The 16,687-nt window shown below is 50.4% G+C and overlaps 1 protein-coding gene across 1 annotated transcript in view; it reads right to left on the bottom strand.

The window, feature by feature from the left end:
• Positions 1 to 16,687, bottom strand: part of RNF220 (ring finger protein 220) — a 214,594-nt gene that overhangs the window by 67,005 nt on the left and 130,902 nt on the right. The window contains exons 4-5 of the mRNA XM_059478087.1: positions 14,650 to 14,779; positions 1,606 to 1,651 (exon numbers count right to left, since the gene is read on the bottom strand). Of these exons, the coding sequence (XP_059334070.1) occupies positions 1,606 to 1,651; positions 14,650 to 14,779 (176 nt within the window). The remainder of the gene's footprint in view (positions 1 to 1,605; positions 1,652 to 14,649; positions 14,780 to 16,687) is intronic.

Below are 16,687 nucleotides of genomic sequence, written 5' to 3'. Positions count from 1 at the left end.
TCACCCTCTCCCTCCCTGCTCTCCCGGCTTCTTGAAGTTAATGTTCTTAGTCCCAGACGTGACGGGCAAAGGGAAAAGATCCATGTGGTGACAGGGGACGATTGATCTCTTTTACATAGAACGACGCTCCAGTCCCAGTTTAATCCCCTCGCTCAAGGCAAATGGGATTCTTTGTCAATGGAAACTTCAAAAGCCTGGCCCTGCCGTGAGATGGACCTTCTTCTTTATCTGGTCTCTGTCAGTCACTCACTGTGTTTGCCTCCAAACAGCTAATCTGTCTTCCTAGCCGTCCTTCTCCCTCACAGGAGATGTGTTTGGGACTGCTGAGTTATCTACATGAGTCCTCATGGGGAGGGAATGGGAAGATTGCAGTCCAGAGGCTTTCATTTTGCTGGTGCCCTTTCCAGCTCCTTCAAGACATCCCAAGGCAGCCTCACACTCTGTGGATTATCAGCAGTGGTGGGTTTGGGGATTCCTCTCTGCTCTGCATGTTTTTGTGGGAGAGTCAGGTCTCCACTGTCCTGCATGACTGTACTTTGCTCCAGGGCACAGGAGGAAAGTATGGTCATGCAGGAGACAAAGGTCTGGAACACTATGGAGTATCATTTCAATTTCTTTTTTCCCTTGAAGGATTTGGGAAATTGTTGGAGTTATTTGGGAGTCATCCCTATCTGCCAGGAGCTCAGGTCAGCACAGGGACTCCCAGGCCTCTCCCTTGGTGGGGCAGACAAGGTGTTGATGGATTTGGCAAGACACCGAGCCCCAAGGAGAAAATCTAGAACTGAAATGTCAGTCTTTGCTGCTTCTGACATCATCTGCCAAAAAAATCACCATAAGCTTCCAGAAAAACCAATGGGGAATGAGACTGGAAGTTAATTCTAATAAAACAAGCGTGAAGACATCTCCTGTGAGAGATGCCCTGCACTTGTCTGGAAGCCAGGAGCCTCCCTCACTTGGACTGTGTCATCAGAAGTGTAGGAAAACCTGAAGCACTTGCCTTTGCCCACCTTGGGGAAGACAGCATGGTTTTCAGAGGCTGTACAGTGCCCTGCAGTGCTCCCTGCCTCCTGCTCACCTGCCCAAGCTCTGTCTTTCCCACCCCTGTGCCACATGAGGTCCAGCTGACAGCAAATCAGTAAATTAAGCCCTTTGCAGTGATGCCATGGTGCTCTGTAAGTTTTGTATTTCTGCATTGTGAGCCAAGGGGATGGGAAGAGGGTCCTGGGGAGGGGGTTGAGACCAAGATGGGGTCTTTTAGTGATTTGGGCTCCTCCTTGGGTGTGCCTCACTCCTGTGAGGCAAGCCCACTCTCCCCTCCCAAAGCTGGCATATGGCTCTGGCTCCAGGAGCTCCCACACGTGATTTCCCAGGCTGAGCTCAGGCTGTGTGTGATCAGCTTTCATTAGCTGTCATTAGACACAATCTGGAGCCCCAGAGCCCAGCAGCTTCTTCGGCTGAGTGGGGACAGCAGCTTTCCCCAGTGCCACCAGCCCCCAAAGTGTGGCACCTCCCTGGGACACATCAAGTAGCAGGCTGGGAAGGTGAAGGGGTGAAAAGAGCATCCCTTGGGGGACAGGGAAAATATGCTGAGGTTTGCTCGCTTACCTTGGGGGTGCCTGCTGCCATGGCATCCTTCAGGAGGGAGTTCTTGCTGCCAAGAGAGAAGAGAACGAGGTCAGTCACAAAACTGGCAGGCAAGGAGGGGAGTGCTTCGAGAGATCTCATGAGGTCAAATAGCAAAGCACATTGCTCCTCTTCCCTGGACCAACAAAAGCCTCCTCACCCTGCCTGGAGGGACATGGAAGGAGGGCAGTGCCAACTATTTCTCCAGCTGTAACAAAGTGGTCATATGAGTGGAAGTCCCCAAACCAGCCACATGAGTCAAACACCGGCTCTCCCCCTACCTGGGGCCTACAAAGCTCCTCTCCCAGCGCTGGGAAAAAGCAAAGAGCAAGTCTGCAGGGGCACAGGGAAGAAAGCCAGGGAGAGGGCAGCAGAGGTGGTGAGCCCTGTGAAGGGTCAGGCACAATGAAAAAAAGGAGAATAGGAAAGAGAAGGAGATTAAATCGGTCTAAGAGAAAGGGAAAAAAAGATTTCCTCAGCTCCAGGCACACCGGGGAAGCAGCAGCTCTGCTGGAGGCTGGAGTGATTTGTTAATTCAGCTTGCTCTCCATTTAGCTGGGAAGGAGGTCCCTACCCGGTGCTCCTCCTCGCCTGCCCTCGCCAGCGGGAGATGCTATAGATTTAATAACACCTTCCCCCCTCCAGACAGGTTAAACTTGAAACAATTACATATCAAAGCCGACATGGCGGGGAGGCCTGCACTGTAATTTTTTGGTTATTAAAGTAATCTCTCTCATGTAAATTCTCCTGCTAACATGCTGCAAACAGCATTAGGAAATAAATTATTTCCCCATGATTCGATTTGTCAATGCAAAGCACCTGCAGCAGGCAAAAGGCTCTTGAAATATGTTGCCAAGCCCAGTGCCTGCGCTTGTAAGCACACGCTGGTGGGGTGGCTGGCTCCCAGCTCCCCATAGCCCCGGGGAGATGATGGATGGGTGGGTGGGTGGGTGGAGGGGGGAGGCGGGGGCTGGGGAAAGGGGGGGGAATGGAATTGTGTTTAATAACAAAATTTGTATGCAAGCCTGCATCCCAGGCTAAGGATGAGTGATCGGCAGCCAGAAAGTATTAAAAAGCCTCGCTAAACAGATGCTGACAATAGAACAAGACATATCAAATCAGATCTACTTCAGAAACATTAATATACACACGCACACACGCTCGCCCGCGCGCGCGCGCCCGGCTCCGCACACCCGCGCTCCTTTCTTCTCAATCACAGCAATATGGGAGACATCAATAAATTTTTATGAGACTTTTAGAAGATCAACACGGTACTAGATGTGACAAAAAAGCAATGTGCCTGTCATGTTCGCTTTGTCGGGGACACTTTAGCCCCAGATGCCGAGCTGCAGTGCCAGCAGGGAAAAATTGAATTTGGCTGGCTTTAATCTGCCTTGATTTGGCAGATGGCTGGGTGTTATGAAATGAGCAGGGATGGAGGAAGGTGTTTTCTCCTGGGGCTATGGCCCCCCTTCTCTCCCAGCGGCACTGCCTTTTGCCCCCTGCCCTGAAATGGTGGAAACACTCAGTTATCCAGTGCCATCAGGTCACTCCCAGTGCCACAGCTCCGCTCCCAGCTATGGATCCTGGGGACCACGGATGGATGGGCTGGGGCATCACCTCTCACACAGCCCCACTTCCCTGAGGGAATGTGCTGCAGGATGCTCACCAGGGGTACAGGATGCCCCCTGTGTCCTGTCCCCCAGCTCTGCTCTCTCCACCCCCAGGAGGTGTCACAGAGTAGAATTAGCTCCTGCTGCCCACTGAGACACAGCCCTGGCACCTCCTCAAGCCTGTGCAAGAACAAGCACGATGGGAAAGATTTCCATCCCCTCTGAATTTCTACCCTGAATTTCTCAATCACATGAAGTGTGAAACAACTTTTTTTTTTTTTTTATAATCCAAACGCCTTGTTAAAAAAAAAACCCGTTTCCTCCCTTTTCTTGTTAAAGGTGTTTAAAATTATTTGTTTTCAAGGGAAAGAGGAAGAATATAATTAATTCCTCCTAGAAATGGTGTTGGGGCCAGGAAACTGAAGTTTTCAGAATGAGAGTCTCTCTGGTCAGCCAAAAGATCAAGCCTCTGCTGTTGGGACCGATAAGGAAGGGGAGTGGTTTAGATAACTTGGCAGACTTTATTTTATTCTTCATCTGGAGGATTAATACTCACTGCCTTTTTTGCAATGTAGCTCTACTCTATCACTAATAAGAGTTTGAAATTTGTTGTTTTAATATCCAGAGATGGGTTAGGAATAGGCATAATCTCAGATCATCCAAGCACCCAGACCCTGCAATTTAAGCGTGTTTTTCCTGATCCCACTAAAGAGCCCCCTGAATTCCAAGGGCTGCAGCCCCCTGCACCTCTTAAGAATACTGGCAGCTGGCTCAGGATGGAAAGGCTGTCAGCAAAGAGAAACCTTCCCCTCCATAAACACCGCAGACAAATTAAAAATGGTAAAAGGGAAATCAAGACCTTTAAAGTTCAAACACTTTTCGGTGCCTTTTAAAGTTTTTTTGCTCTAGGCCCTTGCAGACAGCACAATCTTTGGAGACCTTGGGATTCTCTTTAATCACCCAGCCAGGCTGCAGTGGTCTGAAATGATTACACATTTACATAGTAATAACCCCAACACTCCCCACATTATTTCATGGCTAGCATATTTCCACTCAGCGAGTGATCCATGTGTTTTAAATTATAACCTGTACATAGGAAATTAGTTACTAAGTACGATATTCACGGGCTCATCTGACACTTCTAATTAAGGTGATTTACACAGAATTATCTTACGAAATAAAAAAATGGTGTTTTGCTAGCTAATAAAATATAATTACTACCCGCTTTTCTAAGTTACAGTTAGTTTTAATCTATTTGGGGAATTGTTTATCTAGTTCATTACAGCAAAACAACTTCTTTACCTTTTAGGCAAACCCCCCAAAGTACCAAAGAAGAGCAAGGAACACCCTGGGAAGACCCAGCGATTTTGGCAGCCTCCGTGCTCCAGGACACACTGTTCCTTTAGATTAGGGACCATCAGCTTTAAGAGGAGCCTTTCCTCTCAGCAAGGCTCTTCACAGTGAAAGCAGAACTCAGGCTACACCAGAGACACGCAGATGTCCTTTAATGCTAGGCACACACATTTGGTTAGGAGCATCCCCAGGTGCAGCCGGGAATCCCCTGGCGTGTCCCTGAGTGAGCTCCAAGGGGCTGTTCAGGCCCAATGCTTCTGTCATGATTTCCCAAAGGGCAGCTCGGCAAGCCAAGTATGTGCCCTCCTTATCCACAGTCTTGGGGTTTCCTCTACCCCTGCCATGGTTGCTGTTACACAAAATTACTTCCAAGTCTATTTACTTTGTTATGGTCCTGCCTTTTGGGGTGTGCTTGCCATGGGAAATAAAAAGGCAACATGCATGGAATGGTCCCTTATCACCCTCATGAATGGAAGCTGCTGCTTCTTCCCACAGGGAAAAATCAGGTCATTAGCTGAAGGTGAAGTTCTCTGAGCTGGGGCAGCTGCAGTTGCTTCTGCTTATCCCTGAAGGAGCAGGTAAGAGAGCTGCTGCCATGCAGCTGGAGCCTTCCAGCTCTGCCACTCTTCCACAAAACCCCTTCCCCTGTTTGACAGGCATCAGCCTGTGCAGATCCCACATGAGATCCTGCTAAACCAAAAGATTTCTACAGGCTGCTGACAATGGATGTATTTCACTAAAAACCCCCAAAAGCCAACCAAACAACCAACCAAAAAAACCCAAAACAAACCACCAACCAAAAAACAATTGAAAACAATTTATTTTTAGCTGTAGGATTCGTGGCTTGAACATGCAGCCTTGGGATGGGAGCCCCAGCAGCAGGGAAAGCCTCTGGCAGAGCCGTGGATGGAACTCCAGGTGTAATGGAGCAGTTGCTGGATAGAGAGGGAATTGGATTTTTGTGAATGCCAGTTTAAATAAGTGGAAGTGTCACTTGATGCTTAAATAAGGAAATGGGAGTTTGATTTTACACCTAGCTGCAGGTGACAGCCCTCAGCATGGCCAGGTGAGGTCTGTGCCATCACAGGAAGCACACTGGGGTTTTTACCCTGCTGTGGCTCCCCCAGTGGCACCTGCAGCCATGACAGGAAAAGGGGCTGAGTGATGCAAATAAATTGCCAAAGAGACTGCAGTCAGGGCTAGAAATGTTCTGCTCCTGCAGTGCCAGACATGCTTCCCACATGCTCTCCCTGTCAGTATTTGTGAAACCTCAGTGACCAACACAGTCAGTTGTGACAAATCTGACCCACAGGGCAGTCACCCACCTCCCCCAAAGAGACGAAATGCAGCAGAATCATAAAACACTGTGGCATGACCTGACCATGCTGAAATCCCCTATTTGCTCTGTCCTATTCACATCCCCAACTCTTTCTGCCCTGCTGGATTTTCCTTTATCAACCTCTGGTACCCCATGTCCCCATCAGAGTGGATAACAGATTTCTGGGTGAGGATGTGATGGTCCATGTGTGCAGGGCCAAACAGGAGACTGTGGCTGGGGGGTAGTTTCATTTCTCTCCCACTATTTGAAAAGGAGGTGGCTGGAAAAATAAAAAGGAAAATTGGAGGGAAAGGTCATGCATTAGATTGATTTGGGGGGCTCTTTGCTACCATGGCTGTAATGACTGTTTAATTATTCCCAGCTCATGTGGCAGTTCAGAAGAGGCTCTGCAGAAGACGTGCATCGCCCCAGGGCAAATAACTGACCGGAGATTTATTTCTCACCCTTGGGTTTCCACACACCCCTTCCCAGCCTCCTGCTGCCCTGAGAGCCAGCAGCTCTCAGAGGAAGGCTTTGCCCTCCAGAGTTTCAAACCTCAGCCTTCAAATCCATATCCAGGAGTCAGGGAATGGACTGCAGGTACCACAGGTCTGAAGGCAATTTAAGGAGTGTTCGTAGACCTTTTGGGGCAGTGCATGAGCAAGGGAAAACATGACCTACACATTTTTTCACTTGGTGTGCTACCCTGGAAGCTCTGACCCATGAGAAAGGCTTCCCACCTATGGATTATGGGCAGCAGCCTCTGCCTGCCCTGGGGTCTGCCATGGAGGAGAGGAACAGGGCATCTCTAAGCAGGGCAGGCAGCTGCCTGGCTTGGGCTCTCTCCTAGGAAAAGCTGTGGGTGACGGGTCCAGGCTGCTGTCATTGCCACCCTCTAAATGCTCAGGAGGAAGCTGGAGGGTCTCTCTTCCCTTTCTGTCCATGATTAATCTGCCACAGTGAGGGGCAGGGACACAAATCAGAGCAGGAATGAAAGAGGATAAATCCATGGTATCAGCAGCACCACATTGGCTAGATAATAAACAGACTCCTCTCCTCATAAATTTCTCTCCATTCCCTCATGTTTCCCCGCCACCAACACTGGCAGACCTGGAGCTGGGCTGCTCCTGGCCTTTCTGATGTCCTGGCTGGTGGGAAGAGCTGTGGCTTTGCCAGGGAACTGGGACCCTCCACCTGGTCTGGCATCCTTCACTCCCTGCCCAGACTGGGGTGCAGCAGGAGCACCAGGATGGCACAGTGGAGCACCATCCAAGCCCACTGGGGTTTGGAGCATGCATGGGACATCTGAGGTGACTGTGGTGAGGTGATCCATACTAGCATGGGGAGTGGGTGGGAGAAGCACTAGAGACTAAGCATGCTTCAATTTACTTGGTTGTTTCACTCTCTGTCTCAGTGCCCCAGGACATCTCATTCTCACTGCCCCAACCCTGCACTGTGTCCTCACTCCTCATTTTGGTAGCAGCCAGCTCACCAACTTCTCCACACATCACATACATGGATGTGACCCTGTTAGCTGCCTTGTGGTGGCAGGTGGTCCTGACCCTGCTCGGGGATCACCAAGAAGCCGACACTTCAGGCAAGTCTAATTTAAATTGGGCAGGAGTCAAACTGCTGGAGAAAGCTTCAGGTGATACCACCCAGCTGGAGATGCATCTGTAAAAAATGGAAAATGAAGCTGGACCCCCCTGACTGAGGGCTGAGGTTCTGTGCTGAACACCTCTGCTGTTGGTGGCATGGGATGTCCCACTGCTGCTGTGGGGCAGGACTCTCTCTCCCCCAGGGAATCAGGGCAGAACAGGATGGGAAAACCTGTTCTGTGTCCCTGGAGCAGCTCCCAAACACCAGCCTGTCCCTACAGCCTGGTTTTGCTGGTGAACAGTGGCTGCAGGGCAATCATGGAGGTCTCACACCCAGGAGGAGCACTGAGGAGACATCCCACCCAATGAACTGCCTGACTGAACACCTCGGGGGACAGCAGAGCCCTTTGGGAAAGCGCTGGGAGCCCTGGGAGCGCACAGCCAGGGAGAGGGGGCTGCAGGAGGGGTGCCCAGTCCCACCTGCAAGGCACACTCAGGCACTTAATAGCACCTGTCCCCAGCATCTCCCCGGGCTGGATTTATGCCTTGAGGGGTCACCTCTGGCGAGACTCTAATAACACGACTTTATTAGCTTTCTTGTTCCTTCTTTAAGATACAGTAGCAAGGGGGGAGGAGGGCAGCAGCACCTCGGGAAAGAACGGGGGTCGTATGGATAGGAAGAAGCTGCCCTCGCAGTTCCCCTTCTCCGTGACAAGGGGGAGAGGGAGAAAAATGATGCTCCCTTGAAATTTATCATGCACCCAATTACAATGTTAATTGGCAAGTCCCAGAAATCAATTAATTCGCAAATTTTTTTCAATTAAAAATTAAGATAAATCATAAAACGTTATTAAGCAAAGGCCAAACTCCATGAACTTTTTTTTTTTTTTTTTTTTTTCTGTAGGCATCTGGGTTTAAAATTTAAATAAAAAAAAAAAGCGCTGTGTTGCCAAAGCCCGATGCCCTTGAGTGCCTTTGCTGAAGCGCAGGGGGCTGTCATCAGCAGGACTGGGCTGAAGACAGATAAAAAAATATCGACCAGTCGGACACACTGCTTCTGCTTTATTGATCAGGCGGGAATTTAACTTGCTGTGCATATCCACCGTGTCAGCAAGGGCCACGGGCGAAATTAAAAGTACTTGGCTTGGAGATGTCGCCTTGATACCGGGGGGTGGGGAGAGATGGAGGGAGGGGGAAGAAGAGGGGGAGAAAGGGAAGAGAAGAAAAGAAGAAGGTGGAAAAAGGAGAGGGAAAAAGAAGGAAGAAAGAGATGTGGTAAGTTGAGGAGCAGGACGTTGCAATGCCTGCTTGCAATCTCACTTGTTGGTCAGGGCTCCTTCCTCTCTCTGCAGAGCCTGCAGGTGTCCACTGCATGCAAGGAAGGGAATCATGTATTCCAACAGAGCATTGGAAAAAACCCTTCACTCAAAACCATTTCTAACCTCTCTCATTCAGAGGCTGGGGGACCTGCAGCATCTGCTGCACAAGAAGTCTGGGGAAGTCATCAAGTTAAAGTCCCCAGGCATAAATCAAGGAGACCTGAGGTGAGAGCCATGACCCTGATGTGACACATGACAACAGAGCTAATTCGTGTTTTACACACCCTATTTATCCTGCAGGGCCTGGCAGCACGGCCACTCGCCCTTCCCCAGCAGCCACCCGCCCACACTGGCCCTGGGAAGGTCCTCCAAAGGTCCTTTGGGACAGCACAGCGCTTGGCAGAGCCCACAGAAATGAAAGGAACACTGCTCTGGGGCAGTGCAAGGAAAGGAGCAGCTGTATTTGAACAGAGGGTTCCCTGAGCAGGAGAGGGGTGTGAGGCACATCTCATAACCTGCTCTGGGTCCTTGTTGTGACCAGGAGCAACAGATCAAGCCCCTGTCATTTGGGCACACAGGGATGATGTGCTTGCCAGCCTGTCCATCAGCAGGAGTCTCCAGTGCAGAGTCTGAGGGGCTAGCATGGGACGACTTTAATCAGAAAGACCATGAAACACTGGGAAAGCAACCTGTGAAAAGCAGAACGCATTTCCATAGGTCTAGATATATCTCTCAAGAACAGTCAACTTGCCTTGTGACCAGTATATTTCTCAAGGCCCCACAGCCTTTGTGTTTCAGCTATCTTGCCAGTTTCCTCCTCATTTCTTATCCCACTGGACCCAGAGCTGCCTCTGTCCCCTGAGAAGAGTCACTACTGTGCCTCTCTGCATAAAGAAACCAGGAGCTGAAGCTCCTCCCAGCAGGGTGAAGATGCTCTGTGCAGTGCCAGGGACTGAGGAAGCACTTTCTGCTTCTACCTCAGCTGCAAAAAAAGAGTGGATTAAGAACAGTGAGAGGAACAGAGCATGTGTGCAAACAAGGAAGAGGAAGCTTCAGATGGAACCCAAAGGAAGATTTAAGCCTGGGCAGAGGTGCACTGAATGCTGCTACAGGAGCTGGATCACCATAGTCCTAGGGTTGGCTCTTTTCCTCTGACATGAATCAAAGCTGGCTCCAAAAGTCAAGCTAAATCCCCCATCTGGGCACTTCACCCTCTTTGACACAGGCATTCCCACTACATCTTACTCTGCCCTCCTTTGCCTGACACTATTTGGTTCTTTGTGACAGCACCTTTGAGGTCACAGAAAACAGCCTGCAGCACTTTGCATCTGCACCAAGGTGCGAGACCCCGCTGCCCTCTGTGCTCCAGGAAATGCTTCGTAATCACAGAAGCAGAAGAGGAATTATTCCTGGACACACAGAAAGGTCATTAGGGGAAATCAGTAGCTCCTGAGATGCTGGATGTGCAGGGATGTGTCCCTACGCCCCCAGCAGAATGGCAAGGAGCAATGAGAGCTGATGGCCTGGGCTGGGAGCAGGCAACAGGTGGGCACAGGCTTTGTGATACAAACATACTTAGAATAATCAGTACTGATTGCAAAGGAAAAAAGAAAGAAAAGTGAATGAGGGGAGAGTTTGCACAGCCATGGGGCACTTTGAGAACATCATCACCCTCACTGCTCCACCCTCTGGATCACTCCCCAGCTATACTGATACACCTCATCCATTTTTGGGGAGGTGAAATCCCAGCTCTGAAGCATAGACTTGCTGCTGCTAATGCAGGGGAGAATCTGTCAGCTGTCACACAGTGAAATAAAACACCCCCCACCGAATATTTTTTTAAAGGAGCATTGCATATTCAAGAACAGATTGTTATGCTATTAAAACCACTGCATCCAAAGGCACATTCCCAACCTTCAAACTGCTGAACTCAGCAACTGTAATATTTGTAATGAGACTTCCTAAGGTTTTTTAAATGGCCAATAAATGTCTCTTCCCCAAACTCTAGAAAGAATCATTGTGGAGCATCAGCTGAGGCTGGCTCTACAGCTCTTACTTCCTCCTTTACTTCTACCCTCAAATTCATCTTTCCCCCCACCCTGAACTCAAACCAGAGCCCCAAACCTGCCTTTCTCCACCCAGCCTCCCCTCCATCAGCAGTGCTCTGAGGTTGCTGCCTGGGGAAAGCAGGCAGGGATGAAGGGTGCTGCTGCCCACTGCCACCTCTGCTCACAGTATTTACCTGCAGGGTGACACACAGCAATGCACACGGGGGTGTGTGTGTGTGTGTGTCCTGAGGGACACCCCTGGGTGCTGCTCTAGAATGCTCTAGAGTGCCCACCTGCACTGCCTCGGTAGTTCTAGGCTGGGGAAATGCTGCCAGAGCAGCAGCTGAAGCTTGGAGCTGGGGCCACCGACAGTGTGCTTTGCCTTTAACACGGATGAGGTGTAAAACAAGTGAATATATATTGAGTGAGGATAGGAGACTCACATCCAGATCAGCTTCATGCACACAAACCAGGAATATTCATGTATTCTGTGTCGACCAGCCTGGCTGAGGCACAGGGCACAGACACACACAAAGGGTCGCTGTTATTATTTCTTATTTTTGCCTTGGGGGGCATTTAGCTGCTCAGATGGGCACCTTTTGCTCTCTGACTGCACAGGCAGGGCAAGGAAAGCATCCCTTCTGCCCTGCGTCACGGGGCCACCCCTCACCTGCCTCCCACTCCCTGCTGCTTTGAGCCTGTGCTCTGCAAAGGTGAGCTCCAAGGCAATTTCTCTTTGGAGGAGGAATACCAACAGTCTTGCCTGGCAAGAGTTAAACCCCATAAAACCAAGGCTTGTAGTTTTGTTTTCTTTCAATTTATACCCTTCACTTAAAGGGGGGGGCAGGTGGGGAGGGAAAGAGGGGGAGAAAAAAGAAAGCCAGGTGACATATTCTAAGAGGGAGCACCGAAAACGTGTTAAGCACTTCAAAATCTCATATATTCAATCGGCCTCTGGCAAGACATCTGCCTAATGTTAGCGCTTAAATATCCTTTTCCATTTTACATGCATTCAAGTCTCATTTGAGCGAAATGAAACGGTATTATTAAAGGGAGATTTTGCACAAATGGCCTGAATTTGACATGTCAAGTTCAATGAGGCTGTTACATATGTAACACCAAAAAGGGCTCGGAGGCTGCCGGCTCTTGAAACAGCGCCAGTGGCTCAGAAATGAAATTTGCATTCAGAGAGCTCTGCTTGGCTGCGTGGAGCTGAGCACAAGGCTCGGTTGGACCCACATAGCGTGGAGGAGCCGTGGGGTGAGCACAAGCAGGTCTCTCCCTATGCTGTGGGAGACTGGACACACCAAGAAAGCAGCAGAGCTAGAAACCCAGGTGCCTCATTCCCACCCAAGGTAGCTTTTTCAAGGGAAAGCTGGACCCTGCAGCAGGGTTGGATCCTCCTGAGTGATGTCCATCACTGGTCCAACAGCTGAGTTTAGTCCCTGGTACATGCACGGGACTGCTGAGGCATGGGTGGGTGCTGCCCTGTTGCCAGCATGGCTCCTCCTGCCTTGCTGCAAGATGCTCAAGCTGGGTTGACCTTGAGATGTCCCTGTCCTGAGGCAAGGATGGCCACACCAGTACTGCCCTTGGAGGGAAAAAGCACTGTCCCTCTCTCTGGGGGTAGCAAACCCCATTCCCACCAGATGAGAAAGGGGTTCATTGGAGTGGGTGAGTTGCTTGTGGTGATCTGGGACATGGGTAGCATCATCCAGGTGGTGCCTACAGCATACTTGTATCTCAGCCCCTAGAAGCTCCTGGAGAAATCCCTTTTCCAGAGTTGATCCAGTGCCCACCAAGCCTCCAGTGCTGCAAGCTCAGTGGGCAGGAGGGGATCTGACTTCCCCAAGCACAGGAAATCTACGATTTTGTTGCAAATCATTAAGGTTTATTAAAACTTAACATCACAAGCCATGATTGGCTGCATCCTCTTTAAATTAGAAAAAAGAAAAAAGCCCTTGGAAAGCAGCCCCCTGGTTTGCTTCTCCCCATCAGACTGATAAGTAACAGCTGCTGGGCCATTTCGGTAACAAGTCGGTATTGGCAGGGAGCGGCCAGGGCTGCCAGTGCCCGTCGCGTTTATAGGCCTATATTTTATTTTTATGTTTATTGGGTTATTTGAGATCATTATTAGTTTCTCTCTTCTCTTGTTGATGTGTTCTTGCTCCTGGCTTCTCCAGGCAGGAAAGGTGGGGGAATGGGAAACGAAGCAACCCACTGTAGTGAGTTGTAGCGAGCTGCCTGCTGGGGCTGGGCAGTGCAGGGGACTCAACCCCATCACACCCCACTGCAAATCCTGCCCACGATTCCCGCCCCCGATTCCTGCCCTCCCTGCCTGCTGCTGCCCTGGTCCCTGCCTCAGTTTCCTCCAGGACTGGGAGGGCCCATCCCCATGGGGAGTTGCTGTGTTACAGATTAGCCTCCATGGCCTGAATCCATCGCCTAGATTGAACGTTATCTATCACACTACGGAGCGAGTCATTATTTAATAATTAATAAAGACCTCTGATTCTTCCTCGCCGCCTGCGTGGCTGAATGGAGCAGGCCAGGGAAGCGAGGGCAAGCCAGGGAGAGCTGCCTCCTCTCTAACTGCTGCTGTTATTTAAAGGAATAATGCCATTCTTTTTCATTTGTCAGCTGGCCCACAATGGCCCTTGTCACGCTTTATGATTTAGGGTTTCCTTTCCTTTCCCATTAAACGCCACCTTCCCATCACCACTTCGCGCCAGCCAGCCTCTGCTCCTGGCTTGCAGTTTCAGTTTCACTCTGATATTGGCCCAACTTCTTTGATGGGCTCCTCCAAGCACTAATTGCTTCTGTTCATTTAAACCTGTTCACTAATTTGCAGTGGCCCTTTATTAAGTTGGATGCGGCCCAAATTACACCATAAATTACTCTTGCAAGGGGACTGGGTGTCGCGGGGGATAAATGGCTGCCTGTTCCCTGCTTCCCCCTTCCCTATCTTCCTGTGCAATGCACAGGGAATGTGGGTGTCAGCCTGAGGGTGCAGGTGCCAAATTTGGGATATCTCAACCCAGATCCATTCTGGGAGGTGTCTCCTTCTCTAACTAAAGCTCCCTCCTGCTCCCGCCATCTGCAATGCCTATCACTGAATCCAAGAAGATCCAAGCCAAGCAGGGATGGATTCTACATCCTCCATACTGTGCACAGCCACGTGCAGCCCTCACCCTGGCACACACACACTGACACACATGCTGTTCCTCCTCTCCTACCACCTGCTGATGTAACTTTGCTTCGAGTAGGCAGTTTGATTCCTTTCCTCACCTTTTAATGACCGGAGAATTCATTAATAATTGAAATAAACACGCTCTTTCCCAAGGCTGCTGACTTTTATTAAGGCAGGGGCAGGGATTTGCCAACCCTTGGCTGCAGCCATTTCCTAAATAACTGCTAGCAGTTAAAAGGCAATTTTTTTTTTTAATAGGTGACTTTTTTGCACTGAGGGTAGCAGAAGGGAGCTGAAGGCAGCTGAGGAGCAGTGTGCACCAATGCTGCAGGGCTGCTCCATCAGGGGGTGTCAGCAAAATGAGAGCTGCTCACTACACACACCTCCCCCGGGAAAGGGATGTCTGTGACCTCTGGGAGGGATTTCTGCCTGCCTTTACCATTGCAGTGAACTCCAGAGAAATGTTTCTGCCCCATTGGCTAGATCCCCCACATCTTGTAGCTGTGGGCACCACCATCTTCTCTGCCCCATGCAGGTGCCTCAGCCAGATCACCAGGGATGCTGATGGACCCCAGGGAGCTGCTTACCTGATGTTCAGCTGCGTGAGCTTCTCCAGCTCCTGCTCCATGTGCTCCTGCAACTCCCCGGGGCGAAGAAGGACCTGGCAGATGGGGCAGATTGGAGCCTGGCTGTCAAACAAAGTTGCTTTCTTTTTGCCTGTGAGAAGGAAAAGACGGGAAAAAGCTTTAGCTCAGATCAGCTGCCATCAGCATCATCCATGCTCTGCTTTGGTTCCTGTCCTAGCACAGGACTGAAATCCAGGGATTTTCTCATGGTATAGCCCTAATTCACTCTCCATCCTACAGTGCCTGGGGCAGGGATTGGCTCTCTCCTGCAGTGGCTCAGCAACTGGCACAAGAGCATCCCAAGCCTGGCTGTGGGCTCTCCACTCTTACAGGGAGACAGCAACAGCCACATTCTGCAAGTGCCCCTGTGCACACCCAGCTTCCCATTTGAGGTTCAGGTGATATGATCTGGAGTAGATGGTTGACTCTACACTGCTCACTGTTCCTATTAACTCATTATAAAGAACCATCTTTATCCTCCTTGACACTCCTGAAGCTGGGTGGGTCAGGATGATCCTCCCTATGAAGGGCAGAGTAAATCTCCATGGGCACACAATGTTGGGCAGCAAAGGAAAACCCATGATGTGAGGCTGTGGATGCACTAGGGAGCTCACCCAGGATTGCTCACCCTTTCCCAGGGCTGGGCTTGGGCCCCTTGTCCCCCCTGCACCACCAGCAGCTCCAGACCCCAGAGTTCTGGGTCCCTGGGGTGAGATTTGGGGCTGCCTGTGTACCCTAATCCTAGCTGGGTTGAGCCTCTGGGGCAGATCTGCAAGCAGCACATTTCCTCACACCCTCCTTACTCTCAATCCTGTCTTCTGCTTCCCTGCCCAGCCACATCTCCCTGGTTCACTCCCTGATCTGAAGCCAATTTCTTCCAGCTCAGAAACTTTATTGCCCCCTCTGTAAGGAATATACAGCGTCTATTTAACATAAAATAAAACTCTAAAGCAAACAATGAAGTTCCCATAAAAGAGGGAAGCCCTCAGGTCCCCAGGCCCCCTCTCCCAGCTGTACTAGCAGCTCTGCTCATGAGAGGGCGTGCGGAGCCTGGCTCAGATGGCTCTGGCAGGGAGGAACGTGCTTTATAGCTGCCTCTTGTCATCCAGCATGAACCCTCCTGCTGGATTATTTATTTATGTATTAGACATGGATCAAATTGGTTAAATCCGAGTGAGAGGCAGTAATGCACAATAAAGCAGCCGGTGCTGGATACGAGGGGGCTGTGTGCAATGTGGCCTTCCAATCAGGAGCCAAAAGGTGCCATTTTATGGTTCCTAATGATGGTGGAGCCCAGTTAAATGAATCCCCATTAAAGGAATAGACCTTCTCAAAGGATAAAACATTGGCGTGAGCAGCTTTACTGGGTCGCTGCTTCTCTCTGTATAACTGCCTGGCACAAGCATTTAACAAGAGAAAGGGTCTGAAGTAAGTTTGAGAGTCACCTTGGCTTATCTTTGCCCTTCAGCAGGACAAAGTGTAAGGGCCTGATGGAAACAGGGCTGTCAGGAGGAAAACCTGACTGGTCTCTCCTCTGGACTTGGGCCACCCCCAGTGGCTCCCAGGCAGATCCCAGGTGCCTTGGGCCCTCATTCCCACCACCCTTCTGCCAGGGAGGACACACAGTTTTTGGCAGCATGCAGCCCATGCAACTTGGAACATCCTCCTCTCTCCTCCTTCCCTCATGTTTAAATAATGCCCAGAATCCAGCCCAAACCCAAACATCCAGCTCCTGCTGACCCTTGCGGGAAAGGTCGGCATTTCAGTAATTCCATCTTCCTCTTGGAGCTTTTCCACTTTTGTCTAGTGGGGGCCCAAAATAGCCCAGGAGCGTCCCCGACCACCTGCTATTTATAACCCCAACTTCACAGCAAAACAATGGAGCTGTCTGAGTCTCCCTCCCAAAATAAACAGGCAGCCTTTGAGAGACGGGAAATCCTGCTGGATCCCCGCTGTGGGGTGTACAGATGGATGGGTAAACAGGCTGCCCTCCGCCCTG

This window comes from Ammospiza nelsoni, chromosome 9 (assembly GCF_027579445.1).
Source record: "Ammospiza nelsoni isolate bAmmNel1 chromosome 9, bAmmNel1.pri, whole genome shotgun sequence".
In the NCBI taxonomy this organism is placed as follows: domain Eukaryota; kingdom Metazoa; phylum Chordata; class Aves; order Passeriformes; family Passerellidae; genus Ammospiza; species Ammospiza nelsoni.
Note: the sequence above shows the minus strand (reverse complement) of the source record. Positions and strands in the feature narration are given on the sequence as shown.